The sequence below is a fragment of the Cotesia glomerata genome, linkage group LG6 (genome assembly GCF_020080835.1).
Source record: "Cotesia glomerata isolate CgM1 linkage group LG6, MPM_Cglom_v2.3, whole genome shotgun sequence".
NCBI classification, from domain to species: domain Eukaryota; kingdom Metazoa; phylum Arthropoda; class Insecta; order Hymenoptera; family Braconidae; genus Cotesia; species Cotesia glomerata.
Genome location: NC_058163.1, coordinates 18,150,660 through 18,168,012, shown reverse-complemented (window position 1 = coordinate 18,168,012; position 17,353 = coordinate 18,150,660). Strand labels below are relative to the sequence as shown.

Sequence of the window (17,353 nt, the reverse complement as noted above, 5' to 3'; positions counted from 1 at the left end):
AACTATACGACAATTCTCAGAACACCGCGTTTCCAATTGATGATGAGCGCACTCATCCAGTTGCGTGATTCAACAGGTGGATTCATACAAGCTCGCGCTTTACTTGACACCTGTGCAACAGCTAATTTCATTACTGAAAATTTGTCTAGCAAATTAAAATTGCCAATGCAAAACTGTTCTATTCCGATCGGGGCTGTTAATGGAATGCAAACCTTTTCAAAACATGTCGTTCAAATAAGTTGTAAATCTTTAAATAATAAATTTCAAAGATCATTATCATTTTTAACTGTTAACGAAATTGCAGAGCTGAGTCCAAATGAAATCTTTCCACGTAATAAAATAGACATACCTAAAAAGATAATACTTGCTGATCCGGAATTTCATATACCAAGACCCGTAGATGTCCTTATCGGTTCAGGTACCACACTTTCTCTTCTATCTGTCGGACAGATTAACTGCTCACAAAATGATTGTGATTTAATATTACAAAAAACGCAACTAGGATGGGTTGTAGCGGGAGGAGTCATTGACGACAAAAATATACTTTCTGTAACTTGTCAACTAACTGATCTGTCGAGTCAATTAACAAAATTCTGGACTATTGAAGACGTAAGTTCTAGTGATTCCCGATCTATTGAGGATTCTACATGTGAGACTTATTATCAAAACACTACTATTCGCGATACAGACGGTCGATATATAGTAAAACTACCCTTTCGCGCAGACGATGTCGAGTTCGGGAATTCCAAACAAAAGGCTCTAAATAGATTTCTGTCTTTACAGAAGAGATTAAATTCAGACTCATCATTAAAATCCGAATACAATAAAGTCATGAATGAATACATCAATCTTGGCCACATGGTAGACGTACCGGATGATAGTGGACCAGGGTATTACATGCCCCATCATCCGATAATAAAAACATCCAGCACTACCACTAAGGTACGCGTTGTATTTGATGCTTCAGCTAAAACCGATAAAGGTATCTCCTTGAATGAAGTCTTACTAACAGGGCCTACTATACAAGATAATCTTTTCACCATTCTCTTACGTTTTCGCACTTTTGTCTATGCTATGACTTCTGATATCGCTCAAATGTATCGACAAATTTGCATACATCCGGATCATCATAAATTTCAACGAATCCTTTATTATCATAATGACAAAATTAGTACCTTTGAACTTAAACGAGTTACATTTGGGGTTTCTGCAGCTCCATTTCTAGCTATACGCACTGTAAATCAACTTGCTGATGACGAATCTCATAATTTTCCTGTAGCTTCAAAAATATTAAAACGAGATCTTTATGTCGACAACTTATTAACCGGATCCAATTCTTTGACCGAAATTTTAAATTTGCGTGACGAAATCATTCAACTAGTGCGAAAGGGTGGATTTGAACTCAGACAATGGGCTTCGAATCACCGACACGCACTGGATAATTTCGATCAAAGAACCTTAGATTTAGATTGTGCTATTAATGATGATCCTATCTCTAAAACTTTGGGCATAGCATGGAATTCTCTAACTGACGAATTTATCTATACAGTCAAATCAAACGATTCATCACGAAAAATAACTAAACGAACCATTTTATCTGACATTGCAAAAATTTTCGATCCTATCGGAATTCTAGGTCCTATTGTATTAGCTGCAAAAACCATCATTCAAGAATGTTGGAAATTAAAGGTCCATTGGGATGAAACGGTCCCACAAGAATTGCATTTGCGCTGGTGTAAATTTGCTGAACAATTACCCCTAATCAAAGACTTTTCTGTTGAACGAAATATTTTAATTCCTGATCCGTCTGACATACAATTGCATGGATTTTGTGATGCTAGTAGAGTAGGCTATGGTGCTTGCATTTATATAAGATCAGTGAATAAACATGGAGACGTAATCGTGAAATTAGTTTGTTCCAAATCTCGAGTTGCTCCCATTAAAGATGTTACAATTCCAAAATTAGAGTTATGTGGAGCATTATTACTTGCTAAATTATATAAAGACACAATTCCTTCATTTAACGTTGACATATCTAAAGTCACATTTTGGTCTGATTCAACTATTGTACTTCAATGGCTCAAACGATCTCCCAGCACTCTCAAGGTCTTTGAAGCGAATCGCGTTACACAAATTCAAACCCTTTGCAGTAAAATCGAATGGCGACATGTCAGAACCAAGGATAACCCGGCAGATTGCTTATCTAGAGGTCAACTTCCTTCTAAATTTCTAAATAACAAAATGTGGTTGATAGGTCCTACGTGGCTATCACAGGATCCTCTCAATTGGCCTAACTTAAAGCCGGCAGTTCTTTCTGAACTTCCTAGTGTTTGAAAAATTACTTGTTTACTAGCTTCCACTGACAATTTGTTTAAACGGTTTTCATCATATTCTAAACTTATAAATTCTTTTTCCTATTGTTTACGAATGTTAAAAGATAATCCATTCAAACACAAACCTTTAAACGTAGAAGAAAAATTATTAACTGAAATTAAAATCTTAACTCTGATTCAAAACGAACAATATCATGATGAAATCAAACAAATTAAAGAAACCGGAGAGACTAAAAATCTACGATTACGATGCCTTAATCCATTTATTGATTCAAACGGATTATTGAGAGTGGGAGGCCGTTTGAAACATGCTCCTATATCCTTTTCGAAAAAACATCCTATTTTATTACCTTCACGTCATTATGTTACTGATCTAATTATTAGAGAAACTCATGAAGGTTTGTATCATTCGGGTATACAAAGTACACTTTCAAATCTTAGACATAAGTTTTGGCTTCTAGATGGCAAAAATCAAGTACGTAAAATCATTAGACATTGCGTTAAATGCATTCGATATCAACCAATTCTCTTACAAAGTAAAATGGCCGATTTGCCTAGTTCTAGAGTCTCGGTATCTCCGCCATTTTCTCACGTAGGAATTGATTATTTTGGACCTCTCTTTATCAAGGAACGTAAATTTCGAAACAGAGCTAATATAAAGTCAAGGTCTATGGATGTGTTTTTGTTTGCATGGCTACTAAGGCTGTACATTTAGAAATCGTAAGTGACTTAACTACCGAGGGTTTCTTAGGAGCTTTCGGACGTTTTATTGGTAGAAGAGGGGTTCCATCTCATGTATATTCTGATAATGGTACCAATTTTGTGGGTGCAAATAATCAATTAATAGAACTTTACCAACTATTCAACTCTAAGTCCCATCAGGACATTGTTAACAACTATGCAATAAAGAAAAACATTGTCTGGAAATTCAATCCACCTTTATCTCCTCATTTCGGGGGTATCTGGGAGGCGGCAGTCAAGTCATTTAAACACCATTTTAAACGAGTAGTGAAAGAACAACTTTTAACATTTGAAGAATTAAATTCTCTGGCTATACAAATTGAATCTATATTAAATTCTCGTCCTTTATGTTCATTGTCAAGTGATCCTAATGATCCTATTGCTTTAACTCCTGCACACATTTTAATAGGTCGTCCTCTCACTATGCTACCTGAAAATGATTTTTCTGACGTTCCAGATAATAGACTAAGCTCATGGCAATTCACTGTCAAGGCGCGACAAGATTTCTGGAAACGCTGGTATTTGGAATACCTTCATGAGTTGCAGACCAGGCAAAAATGGGACTCCAATCGAGGGGATACTAAAGTCAATCAAATTGTCTTACTGATGAACAAAAACCAACCCTGTATGCGGTGGCAGCTGGGAGTAGTGATCGAGATTCATCCAGGAGAGGATAACATAACACGAGTGGCTTCAATTCGAACAGCTCAAGGCATATATAAACGGAATATTACTCTGTTATGTCCATTACCAATCAATTCTTAAAATCTGTAAATTCAAAATATTGTAATCATGTAATATCACTGATTGTAAACACTATTCATAATATCTTGCTCAACCTTCGCAACGGGGGGAGTATGTTTAACCGCTAGGAAAAGGATCTAGTCACATACTTATAAGAAGAATTGCGCCTTCGGGCTTAATCGTTAAAACTCGGGAATAATCGTATCACGCTATGGCCGTCGCTCATGCGCGCCTTGGTTAGCGGTAGAGAAGCCGGCTCACGTGGTCGGCTGCAACAGTTGTGCTTGGACCTTTGTACTAGTACGACTACTCTGTGCGAATCGATTCTGATATTTCTTACTTACATCTCACATTCATTTAAACATTTAAATTATTCATTAAATATAAATAATTATATTAGCTTCAATTATACTTTAAATTCTCAATTCATTTAAATCAGTTCAATAGTTCACTGAATTAACATAAATAAAATCAAGTAAATTTATTTAGTGACGCCACGCGGCCATTACGCGCCACCGTTAACAAAGGATTGCATCAGCCACGCGGCTTTAGTCAATCCATAATTGACGCGTGATATTAACAATTAATTACATTAAATTAATTATTGACATTTAATTACGATCTTATTTAATTTAGCTTATAAATAATTAAATTCCAACTTCAAATCATTTGACTAATTTCTACACGAAAAACATCAAACTCAATTGACTAACATTCTGTTATCAATTGAATATTATTTGCTCTCACCTTGAGACAATTGAACATTAATAGATCTCACTCTGAGATAGTTCAAAGTGATTAGATATTACTAGCTCTCACCTTGGGACTTATCTAATTCAAATTATCGATAATTTTCTATCTAAGGCGGCTGAGCTCACCCCTATTGCGTTATTGCAACGTAATTTTACACATTCACACTTACACATACACAATTTACTTGTATAATTTCATCAAGGAGGTTTTTTCCCAGCCTAGCTGGGTTTTCCTCCTTTGGGGACAAATAAATTCTTCTAAATTGTTCCCCAAAAAATCCAAGTATTATGATTTAATTTCCTAATCCCAACTTTATCGTATAATTTAAAACAATTACGGGAATTATCCGCATTGGATAGTTTTCGAAAAAACAAAAATTATTAAGAAAATTATTTTTTTTATTGTGTATTGTTATATAATTAATCGTTTTTAATACTAATCCCCCCAGCCAACTGATCTTTGCAATTATTTTCCTTGCGAAAATAATAGTCACCCGTTCGAAACTAAACGGGGGTGAAATTTCTTGGATAGTAGGTTAAATAATTAAGAAAATTTTTTTTTTTATTGTGTATTGTTATATAATTAATCGTTTTAAATACTAATCCTCCCAGCCAACTAATTATTGCAATCATTTTCCTTGCGAAAATAATAGTCACCCGTTCAAAACTAAACGGGCGTGAAATTTCTTGGATAGTAGGTTAAGTAATTAAGAAAATTTTTTTCTTATTGTGTATTGTTATATAATTAATCGTTTTTAATACTAATCCTCGCAGCCAACTGATCTTTGCAATTATTTTCCTTGCGAAAATAATAGTCACCCGTTCAAAATTAAACGGGCATGCAATTTTCGGTGTGTCAAGTGAAATAATTAAGAAAATTTTTTTTTTATTGTTCGTTATTATATAATCAATGATTTTTAATACTTATCCCCCAAGCCAACTGATCTTTGCAATTATTTTCCTTGCGAAAATAATAGTCACCCGTTCAAAACTAAACGGACGTGAAGTTTCTTGGAAAGTAGGTTAAATAATTAAGAAAATTTTCGTTTTTATTGTGTATTGTTAAATAATTAATGATCTTTAATACTAATCCTCCCAGCCAACTGATCTTTGCAATTATTTTCCTTGCGAAAATAATAGTTACCCGTTCAAAACTAAACGGGCGTGAAATTTCTTGGAAATTGGATAAATAATTAAAGAAATTATTTTTTTTATTGTTTATAATTATATAATCAATAATTTTTAATACTAATCCCCCCTGCCAACTGATCTTTGCAATTATTTTCCTTGCGAAAATAATAGTCACCCGTTTAAAACTAAACGGGCGTGAAATTTCTTGGAAAGTAAGTACAATTATTAAGAAAATTATTTTTTTTATTGTGTATTGTTATATAATTAATCGTTTTTAATACTAATCCTCGCAGTCAACTGATCTTTGCAATTATTTTCCTTGCGAAAATAATAGTCACCCGTTCAAAACTAAACGGCCGGGCGTGAAGTTTCTTGGAAAGTATGTTAAATAATTAAGAAAATTTTTTTTTTTATTGTGTATTGTTATATAATTAATCGTTTTTAATACTTATCCTCGCAGCCAACTGATCTTTGCAATTATTTTCCTTGCGAAAATAATAGTCACCCGTTCAATATTAAACGGGCATGCAATTTTCGGTGTGTCAAGTGAAATAATTAAGAAAATTTTTTTTTTATTGTTCGTTATTATATAATCAATGATTTTTAATACTAATCTCCCTAGCCAACTGATCTTTGCAATTATTTTCCTTGCGAAAATAATAGTTACCCGTTCAAAACTAAACGGGCGTGAAGTTTCTTGGAAAGTAGGTTAAATAATTAAGAAAATTATTTTTTTTATTGTTTATAATTATATAATCAATAATTTTTAATACTAATCCTCCCAGCCAACTGATTATTGCAATTATTTTCCTTGCGAAAATAATAGTCACCCGTTCAAAATTAAACGGGCGTGAAATTTTCTTGGATAGTAGGTTAAATAATTAAGAAAATTTTTTTTTTTATTGTGTATTGTTATATAATCAATGATTTTTAATACTAATCCCCCAAGCCAACTGATTATTGCAATTATTTACCTTACGAAAATAACAGTCACCCGTTCAAACTTAAACGGGCGTGAAATTTCTTGGAAATTGGATAAATAATTAAAAAAATTATTTTTTTTATTGTTTATTATTATATAATCAATAATTTTCAATACTAATTCTCGCAGCCAACTGATCTTTGCAATTATTTTCCTTGCGAAAATAATAGTCACCCGTTTAAAACTAAACGGGCGTGGAATTTCTTGGAAAGTAAGTTAAATTTTTAAGAAAATTATTTTTTTTATTGTGTATTGTTATATAATTAATCGTTTTTAATACTAATCCCCCCAGCCAATTGATCTTTGCAATTATTTTCCTTGCGAAAATAATAGTCACCCGTTCAAAACTAAACGGGCGTGAAATTTCTTGGAAAGTAGGTTAAATAATTAAGAAAATTTTTTTTTTCATTGTTTATTATTATATAACTAATGATTTTTAATACTAATCCTCCCAGCCAACTGATTATTGCAATTCCAGTCCCCGCGAATATAACGTTTACCCGTTTAATATTCAACGGGCGTGCAATTCCTGTCGCATAAGGTTAAATAATTAAGAAAATTATTTTTTTTTGATTACTTTTATATAATTAACCATATTTTATGCTAATCCCCCCTATTAAAATTATCGTTGCAATCATTTTCCCCGCGAATATAACAGTCACCCGTTCGAAATTACAAGGGCTTGCTATTCTCGGGTATAACGCACAATTTTCGATAAAATCATTTTTATTTGTAATTTTTAATATTCAATAAATAATTTTCAATCATAATTTTCTCAGCTGACTGATTAGTGCTATTATTTTCCTTACAATTATAACGTTTACCCGTTCAAATTTAAACGGGTTGGCAATCCTTAGGTATTGCCTATAATTATTAATTAAATAATTTGTTTTTTTTATAATTTCTAATTCATAATTAATTCTTTTTAGTAATAATCGCCTTAGCCAGCTGATTACTGTTATTATTATCTGCAACAATATTGAAATCACCCGTGTGAATTTAAACGGGCTCGTTATCGTCTGAATGCATTGCAAAATCTTCTTATTCAGTCGTACGGGTAGTATTTTACTCTGTATTTGATTCCTTTTCTATTTTTTCGCCTCGCATTCACATGATTCACGGCTCCTTTACAATACTCTTATCGCCATCTATCGTTGTTCCGCGCAACCCTATTACCCACCGTCTTGGATGGTAAATAATTTTTCGGGATTTTGGTCTTCGGGAAAAAAAGCCTGACTCTTCGGGAAAAAAAGCCTCACCCATCGTTCACAGCGCTCCAGGCCTTTTTCACTCATATTCCACATCCTTATACACTTCCAATAAGTTAGTAATTTTTTTTCTACACTAGAAATTCTCTAGAAATTATTCACATGGCAAAACAACGTTTGCCGGGTCAGTTAGTATTTATATATAATTATATATATTTATATATAAATTGGTTATATATGACTATATATGAAAAATAGCCAAATATAATCATATCTAATTATGTATAATTGAATATTGTTATATATATTATTATATATTATATATTTATTACATCTAATTAATTATTGGGTTAATTTTATGGATAGAGTAAATTCATTTGTTATTGAAACATATTTTTCTGTTATCTCGTCTTTTGTTATACTAACAAAAAATTTTTATGCGTGAGTAATCTATGATTAATAGTACGAGAAAAACCTGTTACGTAAATTTCTTCGAATCAAGTACAAGGAAATAGTGGGGAATTTCTTTTAAAGTAGTTACATATCTAATCATTTTCCTTATGTTTTCTGACATTTGCGATGACTATGAGGTCATATATATACATCAATTTATTTGTGTTTGGTATATATAAAAACCTCGATTATGGTTCAGTTTTCTGGTGACAGTGTTGTTGAATATTCTTCGTAAATATTTTTACGATGTCACGCCTTTTGATTGTATTACTTCTCTCATCTTGTATTATTTACGGTAATTAATTGAGTTATATATATATATATATATATATATATATATATATATATATATATATATATATATATATATATATATATATATTCTTTATTTATTAATAAAAATAGTTATTTTTATTTTTTGACAATTTTAAAACTTGATTTATATCGCTTCAATTCTTAACTGTGATCTATGATTTAAAAAAAATAAATACCAGATTAGTATGAATAATTCCACCGGCTGAAATATCATCTTTCTTTTGTTTAACAAAAGTCATTAAGTATTTTAAATAGTTATCGAAATCAAAACATAAATGATTTAATTAAAAAATTACAATTTTGTAAAAACGTAAAAAGAGTTTGTTTCTTATCTTCAGTATAATTTTTAGTTTCAATCGCGACTTATAATTGAGTAATTTGATGAGTTAGAGATTCAGAATGATAAAAATTTGATATTGGGAATCCCAAAGATTAAAGATAATTAAATAATTAAAATGGCATTAAAAATCTGAACGACAAATACATTTTATAATTGAAATGATCTTATTAATTATAGTAATTGGTTTGGTAGATGATTGATTTCGATATGTTTCGCCATCGATATTTTTTTTTAGAAAGACATATTGGCTTTTCATGATAAAATAATCAGATATTTATGATATATGAAGATAAAAAAAAAGTTAATCGAAAAAAGAATAATTAAAAAAAAAAATTTTTTTTTAAATATCAATCTTTTGATTAAAATAAAAGAAATTTTGAAAAAATAATAAAAAAATACAAAATCGACATTTTTGAAAATCTTCCTCTAGATTGATTGACTTCACATGTAGAATATAGAAAAAAATACTAGAACATCGCTAGACAATACATGAATCTACTCAATACATCGCTAAATATCTAGTAAATACATTCTATTTTCGGTTGACAAAAAATTTTCGTTAATATTGAAACCTTTAAAATTAATTGGGAAATCGATTTTTACAAATTTTTTGATTTTTTTATACCAAAAAAACTAGATGATAGTGGAACTAAACAATTACCTTACATTTTTTAAAAATATTTTTAAATTGTGTACGAAAGTTATTCTTTCAAATTACTTCTTCAAATTTATCTTTTAAAAAATCCAAAAAAAAAAAAAGAACAATAGTCCCGTATCTTGTTTTTTCTATCATCCCGTGCAAAAAAAAATTTGTTTCGTTATGAATTTCATTGTGAATTTGATAATGAAATTCAGATTTTGAAACAAATATGAGTTTGATAATGAATTAGCTATAAAAATCCTCTAATTTTCTATTGCAGCTGAATCTAACAGCTAACCAACAGCTGAAATCTAATAATTTAATGGATTATTTTTAAAAACTTACTTGTCACTTTAAACAAGTGATAAGTACATTATAAAAATCGTATATTTCCAGCTTTGAAGAAGATTCAAAATTGTTGAATCTAAAGAAATTAAGACAACGAAGAGGAGTAATTCATGATGAATTTGATGATAATGATTATCAATTTAGTACGAGAGTCATATTGAATTAATTATAAGATAAATATGTTTTATTTTATAATTGTATTTTTTGTTTTTACCCCCGAAATTTAAAAAAAAAAAAAAAAACTATTTTATTTAGCTTAGAGGAAATGTATTACTAATTTAACAGTAATCAACAAAAATCATGGAACCATATAAAATTAATACTTGATTCATAATAAATTTATCATAAAAAGGTTATAAATTTTATATTAATTCCCAGTAAACACGTTTACGTCAATGTGACGTCAAAATGACATTGGGCTATGTCAGGATTTACGTAAGATACAAGTCACGAATGAGTCATATGTGACTCATTATTTCACACTTCTTGACGTAAGATTCTGACGTAAAAATATGACGTAGTCATGACGTCAGTATTATATCTCAATGACATTTATGACGTCAATATGACATACCTGTGATGTCTATATCATGATAATGATCTCATTATGACGTAAAAGTGATGTAAGTGATGTAAAAATTATACCTCAGAAAAAATATTAAAAAAAAAATTTCTCAAAAATAAAAAGATGGCAATTTTGAAATTAATTATAGTGTTGTGGACTTATTACAAAGTTCAAAACACTAGTTATATGTTGATACTTGATGAAAAAATCCTGAAATATGCTGGGCTCGAACTTGGGTCCTCACGTATCGGAGTCTGGAACGCTGCTCACTTATCCAAGTAACGGTTCATGTCACGAAGTTAATAACTTATGTGATTAGCCTTACATAACGAAAAATGCTTATTTCATAATTTTTTCTGAGATTAAATGGATTTTAAGAGCTGGAATTGTATAAAATTCAAGTCTAATAATTTATACAATTTCATAAAATTTCATTAAACTCATGAAATTTTATAAAGTTCTATAAAACTTTGTAAAAACTCTTATAAAAGGCTCTCTAGTGAAACTTGTGGTAATTAATAGACAATTTATAAATTTTCATAAGAATTGATTGAATCTTACACTTTCAAAAATTTTCGTCTAAAAGCGGACACAGAGAACTTTCACCAAGTGAAATTTTTTCAGAGTAAACGATGTATCCGTGTCATTTGAATATTTTTTAATACTTATTGATTTCTCAAGACTCGAATTTTTTTATTTAATTTTTTCCGAAAATTTAGTATTTTTCATTTGGATTTTTCTTCTTCAAAATTTCAATTTACAAAATTTAGATTTTTTTTTTTTAATTTCAACTCTTTTAAGTATACCATTTTTTTAATCTATGTTTCTTTTTAATTTCAATTTTTTTCGAAATTTGAATTTCTTTAATTTAACATACTAACAACATTATGAAACTTGATGTACACGGTAAAAATTTTGCGTCATTGTGTCAAAAATTTTGTGTTAAAATTTTTATATTAAATATTTAACATTTTTTATGTTGATTTAACACAATAAATGTTAAATTTACACTTACAAAAGTTAAATAGTTAACACAATAAGATTTAAAACTAAAGTTTTTGACGCAATGACGCAAAATTTTTTACTGTGTAAAATACTATTAGTCTCGTCAATAACAATCATGGAACTGTTTGAATTATTTCAAATACAATGTTTCATAAGTAGCAGCACTAATGTCAGAAAATTATTTTTCAAGTAATAGTGCAATATTTAAATGACTGACATTTAATTTCTTGACGCGAAATCATAAGAAATTATATGTTTACTCGCTTGACGGTTTAAAAATTTAGAGTTCATGCTACATAAATTGAACTCGGTATTTTGTTATCAGTTTCACACCAAATCATTTATACTGAATGAAGTCGAAAATATTTTTACAATGGATAAAAGTACCTAAATTCATGGAAAAAATATAAGTGAGAAACATATGCAACGAAAAAAAAGTATTTCTTGCATCAAGAAAATTTTGACGGAGGCCGAAGTTATATTGGAGCAAGAAGTGTTTTAGTGTCAAGAAATTTTGACTTCATTCACGAAATTTTTAGTCATCTCTAATATATTCTTGGTCCAAAGAAATTTACCTTTGAGTCAAGATTTTTTTTTCTGCAGTGTATGGAAACATACAAGCAAAGATACAAAAAGTTTATATCCCACATGTATTTAATTTGTATGTTTTTTTCTTAAAAACGTAAATGAAAAATATTTTGTATGTTATTTGCTAATATGTTAGATTTATTCATTAATATTATAAATTATAAATTTTTGTTATTAAGAGCGGACTTAAATTTGCAAGGTACCAGCTTAAATCAGCTGTTTACCTCTTCCTGATTCTTACTAAATTTTAAACCAATTTTCACTAATATTTAGCGATTAATTGTAAATTAGACATCTTGTTAAAGAAGTTTTATATTTGATAAATTTTGATCAATCGATAATATTAAAAAAATACATTCCCCAAATTTTATCAATATTATGGAAAATAATCGTTTGTCACTGATTTAGAAAATGACTTTCAAATTACGTCAGTATTATGTACAATTGTGACAAATTATTGATGTTAAATAATGACTCACAGATGGTATCGGTATTACGTAAGACCGTGACTTGTCACTGATGTAAACACATGATATTAATCTTACGTCAAGATTACGTACAACCGTGACTTGTCACTGATGTAAACGCATGATGTTAAACTTACGTCAAGATTACGTACAGCCGTGACTTGTCACTGATGTAAACGCATGATGTTAAACTTACGTCAAGATTACGTACAACCGTAACTTGTCACTGATGTAAACGCATGATGTTAAACTTACGTCGTTATGACATACAATGATGGCATTAATATTACGTAATATTGTAGTTTATATATTATGTCAGTTGTACGGAATATCTAAGTCATTTCCGTTACATCATAGAGAAGTAATAAACTTACATCAGTATGATGTCAAAAATATATCATATATTTTTACATCATAATTGGATCACAAGACAGGTCAATTTTACGTCATATTTACGTAAAATATTGTGACATTCCTATGACTTATAAATGACGTCATATTGAAGTCATGTGTTCACTGGGTTTGATCTTACCTTAATACTTGATTCATAATAAGTTTATTATAAATCATAAATAATTATCATAAATAAATAAATAAATAAATAAACTTAATTTAATAATGCAGAATGAAATATATTTTTTAGTTTATTTCTTTTTTAAATTATTCAATAAATAAATTTTTTTTTGTAATAGCACAAACAACGAACTGTAAACAATAGATATATATTTTTAAAAATAAATTTTAAATCTTGTTAACGCTTACATAAGAGTCACAAATAATTTTTTTTTAAATAGATTTATTATCATCAAATTCATCATGAATTACTCCTCTTCGTTGTCTTAATTTCTTTAGATTCAACAATTTTGAATCTTCTTCAAAGCTGGAAATATACGATTTTTATAATGTACTTATCACTTGTTTAAACTGACAAGTAAGTTTTTAAAAATAACCCATTAAATTATTAAATTTCAGCTGTTGGTTAGCTGTTAGATTCAGCTGCAATAGAAAATTAGAGGATTTTTATAGCTAATTCATTATCAAACTCATATTTGTTTCAAAATCTGAATTTCATTATCAAATTCACAATGAAATTCATAATGAAACAAATTTTTTTTTGCACGGGATGAAAAAAACAAGATAAACGAAAAAACAAAGCTATTAAAAAATAATTAAAAGTATGACTAATTCATGAATCAAAAATTTATCCAACGTTGATTTCTGAAGGCATTTTTTTTTCTTTTTAATTAATAAAAATAAAAATATTTAATAATCATAATTTTTATTTTAGCGCAATTGAACAACGTGGAGGGAAAAAAAGGTTTTGGTAAAGGAGAACAAGACTGGAGCTATGAAGAAGTAAGACCAGGTGCTCACATGTTCTGGTGGCTTTACTATGCGAATCCACCAAACAAATCTGCGAATTTCAATGCCTTGTCAAAACCACTAGTAATTTGGATCCATGGTGGACCTGGAAGTTCAGCTACCGGTTACGGAAACTTTGAAGAAATCGGTCCATATGATCTTTTCGGTCAATACCGTAATCTCACTTTGGTCAATGATTACAATGTTCTGTTCATCGACAACCCGGTTGGCTCTGGATTCAGTTATGTCGATAACGAATCTGCTTATGCCCAAAATAATGCGCAAATAGCGAGAGATCTGTTGGAATGTATCAAGCGATTTTTGCAGAAAATTCCAGCATTCAAAAATATCCCTACGTACATTTTTGGAGAATCGTATGGTGCTAAAATGGGCGCGGAACTGGCTACAGTTTGGTACAAGGTAAATGTAAAAAATTTAGTGTTTTGAAATTTTGAAGTTGTTTATATATGTTCATTAAATACTTGATAAAATATTTTTTTGTTGTAGGCTCAAAAATGTAGTGATGTTCAAAGTAAACTAAAAGGAATTCTTTTGGGTTCTCCTTGGATTTCTCCAATTGATACTGTTTTATCTTGGCCACAATTTTTGTTAAATACTGTAAGATCATTATTTTACATTATTATTATTATTATTATTATTTATAACTACACTAGTAGAATAATTAATTTATCTAAAAAGATCCTAATGACGTGTTGTTATTAATTATAATAGTAAAATTATCAGGAACTTGGACAGGAAAAAAACACTCAGTGCTAGATTTTTAAATGTTGCTGTTATCAATGTAACAATTAAAAAATTTATAAAAGTATGAAAGTTTAAAAAGCTAAGTTATACACGGGATTTAATAAACAATCTAAATCGATATTTCTTAAAAATAAACTTAGAAATAGTATTTAAAACTCTTACAAAATAATAATAATTATTATTATTTAATGTTTTATAATTTTATAAAATTTTTTAACTTTATAATTAATTTACATTGTAATTAATAATCTGGCTTTTTCTTTATATTATACTATTGTTGCTGCTAGATTATTTTTTACTTAAATAAAAATAATCTTGAACCAAAGTAATTATTTTAGATAAAACCGGTTGTCGTAATTCTAAAATTTATTCTTCTGGTTTCTAAACTCTGAATTTTTGCTTTAAAAAAATTCATAAAGTATTCAAGAGTTTTTGTTGAAAGTATAAAAAGAACAGAAATTAGACAATTTTTTATTTTAATGGCATTTTTTAAATAACTCGAAATTATTTTGAATCATTGATACATTTTTCAAAAAACAATAAAAAAATGTATTTGTATCTTTCAAAAATCTATTTTAAGGATGAAGAAATTTTTTTTTAATGGAAAATCATGAATCAACTTTACAAAAATTGATTACTGTTTCTTAAATTGTTCTTTTCGTGTATTTTTATTGAACAAACCAGACGATCTTGCTTATTTTATTACCATTAAAATAATTGTAGTAATTGGTTGCTGAAACCTTCATCAGTTTCATTTCCTTATTTAGTTTAGTATTAATGTTATTAAATATTAATATCTTCCTTTTTAATTAATCAGGGTATTGTTGACACCGCTGGTGCGAGAAGGATAGAATCATCCGCCAGAAAAGCTGATGAAGCTGTAAAAGCCGAAAATTGGAAAGCAGCTACTGACGCTGAAGTTGATACCTTGAATACTATTGGACAAGTCAGTGAAAATATTACACAATTTAACATTCTAATTGAAAGAAGTAGCCATGCAGGAGTACAAAATTTTACAACCCGTTTCCCAAAACCGCCTAAACCAGCAGAGCATTGGGCAGAGCTGGTTCGGTTTGTGAATACTGACGTGAAAAGAGCTTTAGGACTAACTTCAAACTGGGTTATGGATTCAGAAAAAGTCGCTGAAGTCCTTTGGTCAGATATCTTCAAGCCTGGTGTCAATTTCGGTATGAATATAAACAATCTCGTGTATTTTTATTCACTGTACAATGGGATTGATAATCAATATTTTAGTTGAGGAATTGTTGAACGAAACGAATTTGAAAGTTTATATCTACAACGGGCAGCTGGATTTGATTTGTGCCTTGCCAGGAACTCTCAAGTGGGTGGAAAATTTAAAATGGAAATATGATGATGCCTGGAAAAATGCACCGAGAGTCCCATTCTCTGTTGACGGCATTCTCGAGGGATACGTCAAGGCGTATAAGAAATTCAAGATGTTCTGGGTCTTCCGAGCTGGACATTTGGTAATTTTTTTTACATTTGATGTGTAAATAGTAAAAATAAAAAATAATTATTTAAATTTTTAATATTTTCAGACTACTACTGACAATCCCTACGCTACGACTGCAATTGTCCAAGATCTCACGTCGGCTTGATTACCATAAATTTTTTTTTCATATACTAAGTAAAATGTTATGTATTTCTTATTTTCATGAAGTATTTAAATAAATAAGCATTAATCGATAAATTTATATCAATAATTTATTTATTTATTTATTAATGCCATTCAACAATTATACATTATTTATTACATACAGTTTCAAAGGTAACTGATAAACAAAAAAAAACTTTAATTATCAGAAAAAAAGTTATCATAATAATATCACAAGACAATAATATTGCAATCGAACAATCATCAGATAGATTTCTTGGAATAGATTATTTTCATGTTTTTCGCAATAACTTATGGAGTAAATGTTGCAAGTTAATGTTTTACAAGTCAAATTAAAGATAATTTTATAAGCTTTAATATTTATTTTTCCAAAGTTAGTTATCTCTTCTTACCTTAATGGCTACCATGCCTTATCTCATCAATCGGTTTTGCTCATCTTCAAACTCGTCCAGGGTATTTGTCTAAAGAATAAATGTACCAAGTTTCATTAAGATTCATCAAGAATTGTAGGAGCTATCGTGTCTATAAGCCGTGTTATATTACATATTACATATACATATAAATAAATTTTTAAACCAATGCCATTTTTGAGCCTTACTCGACTATTTAGGTGATATTATGACCAAATTTGAAGTAAATTCCGAAATACGGACCAATGCAGTAGATAGATTTCCACGAAATCTACTTAAAAAACATGTAAAAATTTATTTCCGTCGCTATACGACTTAAGAAATGATAGTTGATTACGATACTAATTTTCTTGCTAAACTTTTCAACTTATTACTCGAGACACCGAAAATGTCAATCTTAGGTGCAAACTCGTTGATTAGACTTGATATTCTATATAGCGGAGCTCGCATAGAGTAGCGTGTTTTGTCTTTCGGTACAATGAGTACTCTTAATGTTTTCACACCATTTATCTATTTTTTTATGATAATCAAAAATTAAAAAATTTATGATGTAATTAAATTAATTGAA

General features: G+C 29.3%; 2 protein-coding genes across 2 annotated transcripts; both read left to right on the top strand.

Moving 5' to 3' along the window:
- The first annotated feature begins 42 nt into the window (after positions 1-42).
- LOC123268040 lies at positions 43-2,334 on the top strand. The gene has a single exon (XM_044732921.1). The coding sequence runs from the start codon at positions 43-45 to the stop codon at positions 2,332-2,334; it is 2,292 nt and encodes a 763-aa protein (XP_044588856.1).
- Positions 2,335-8,446: 6,112 nt separating this feature from the next.
- LOC123266563 (retinoid-inducible serine carboxypeptidase-like) lies at positions 8,447-16,450 on the top strand. Its single transcript, XM_044730868.1, has 6 exons — positions 8,447-8,639; positions 13,901-14,394; positions 14,482-14,592; positions 15,557-15,926; positions 15,994-16,226; positions 16,299-16,450. Exons 1-6 carry the CDS (start codon positions 8,591-8,593, stop codon positions 16,356-16,358), a joined length of 1,317 nt encoding a protein of 438 aa, XP_044586803.1. The 5' UTR covers positions 8,447-8,590; the 3' UTR covers positions 16,359-16,450.
- The last annotated feature ends 903 nt before the right edge of the window (positions 16,451-17,353 follow it).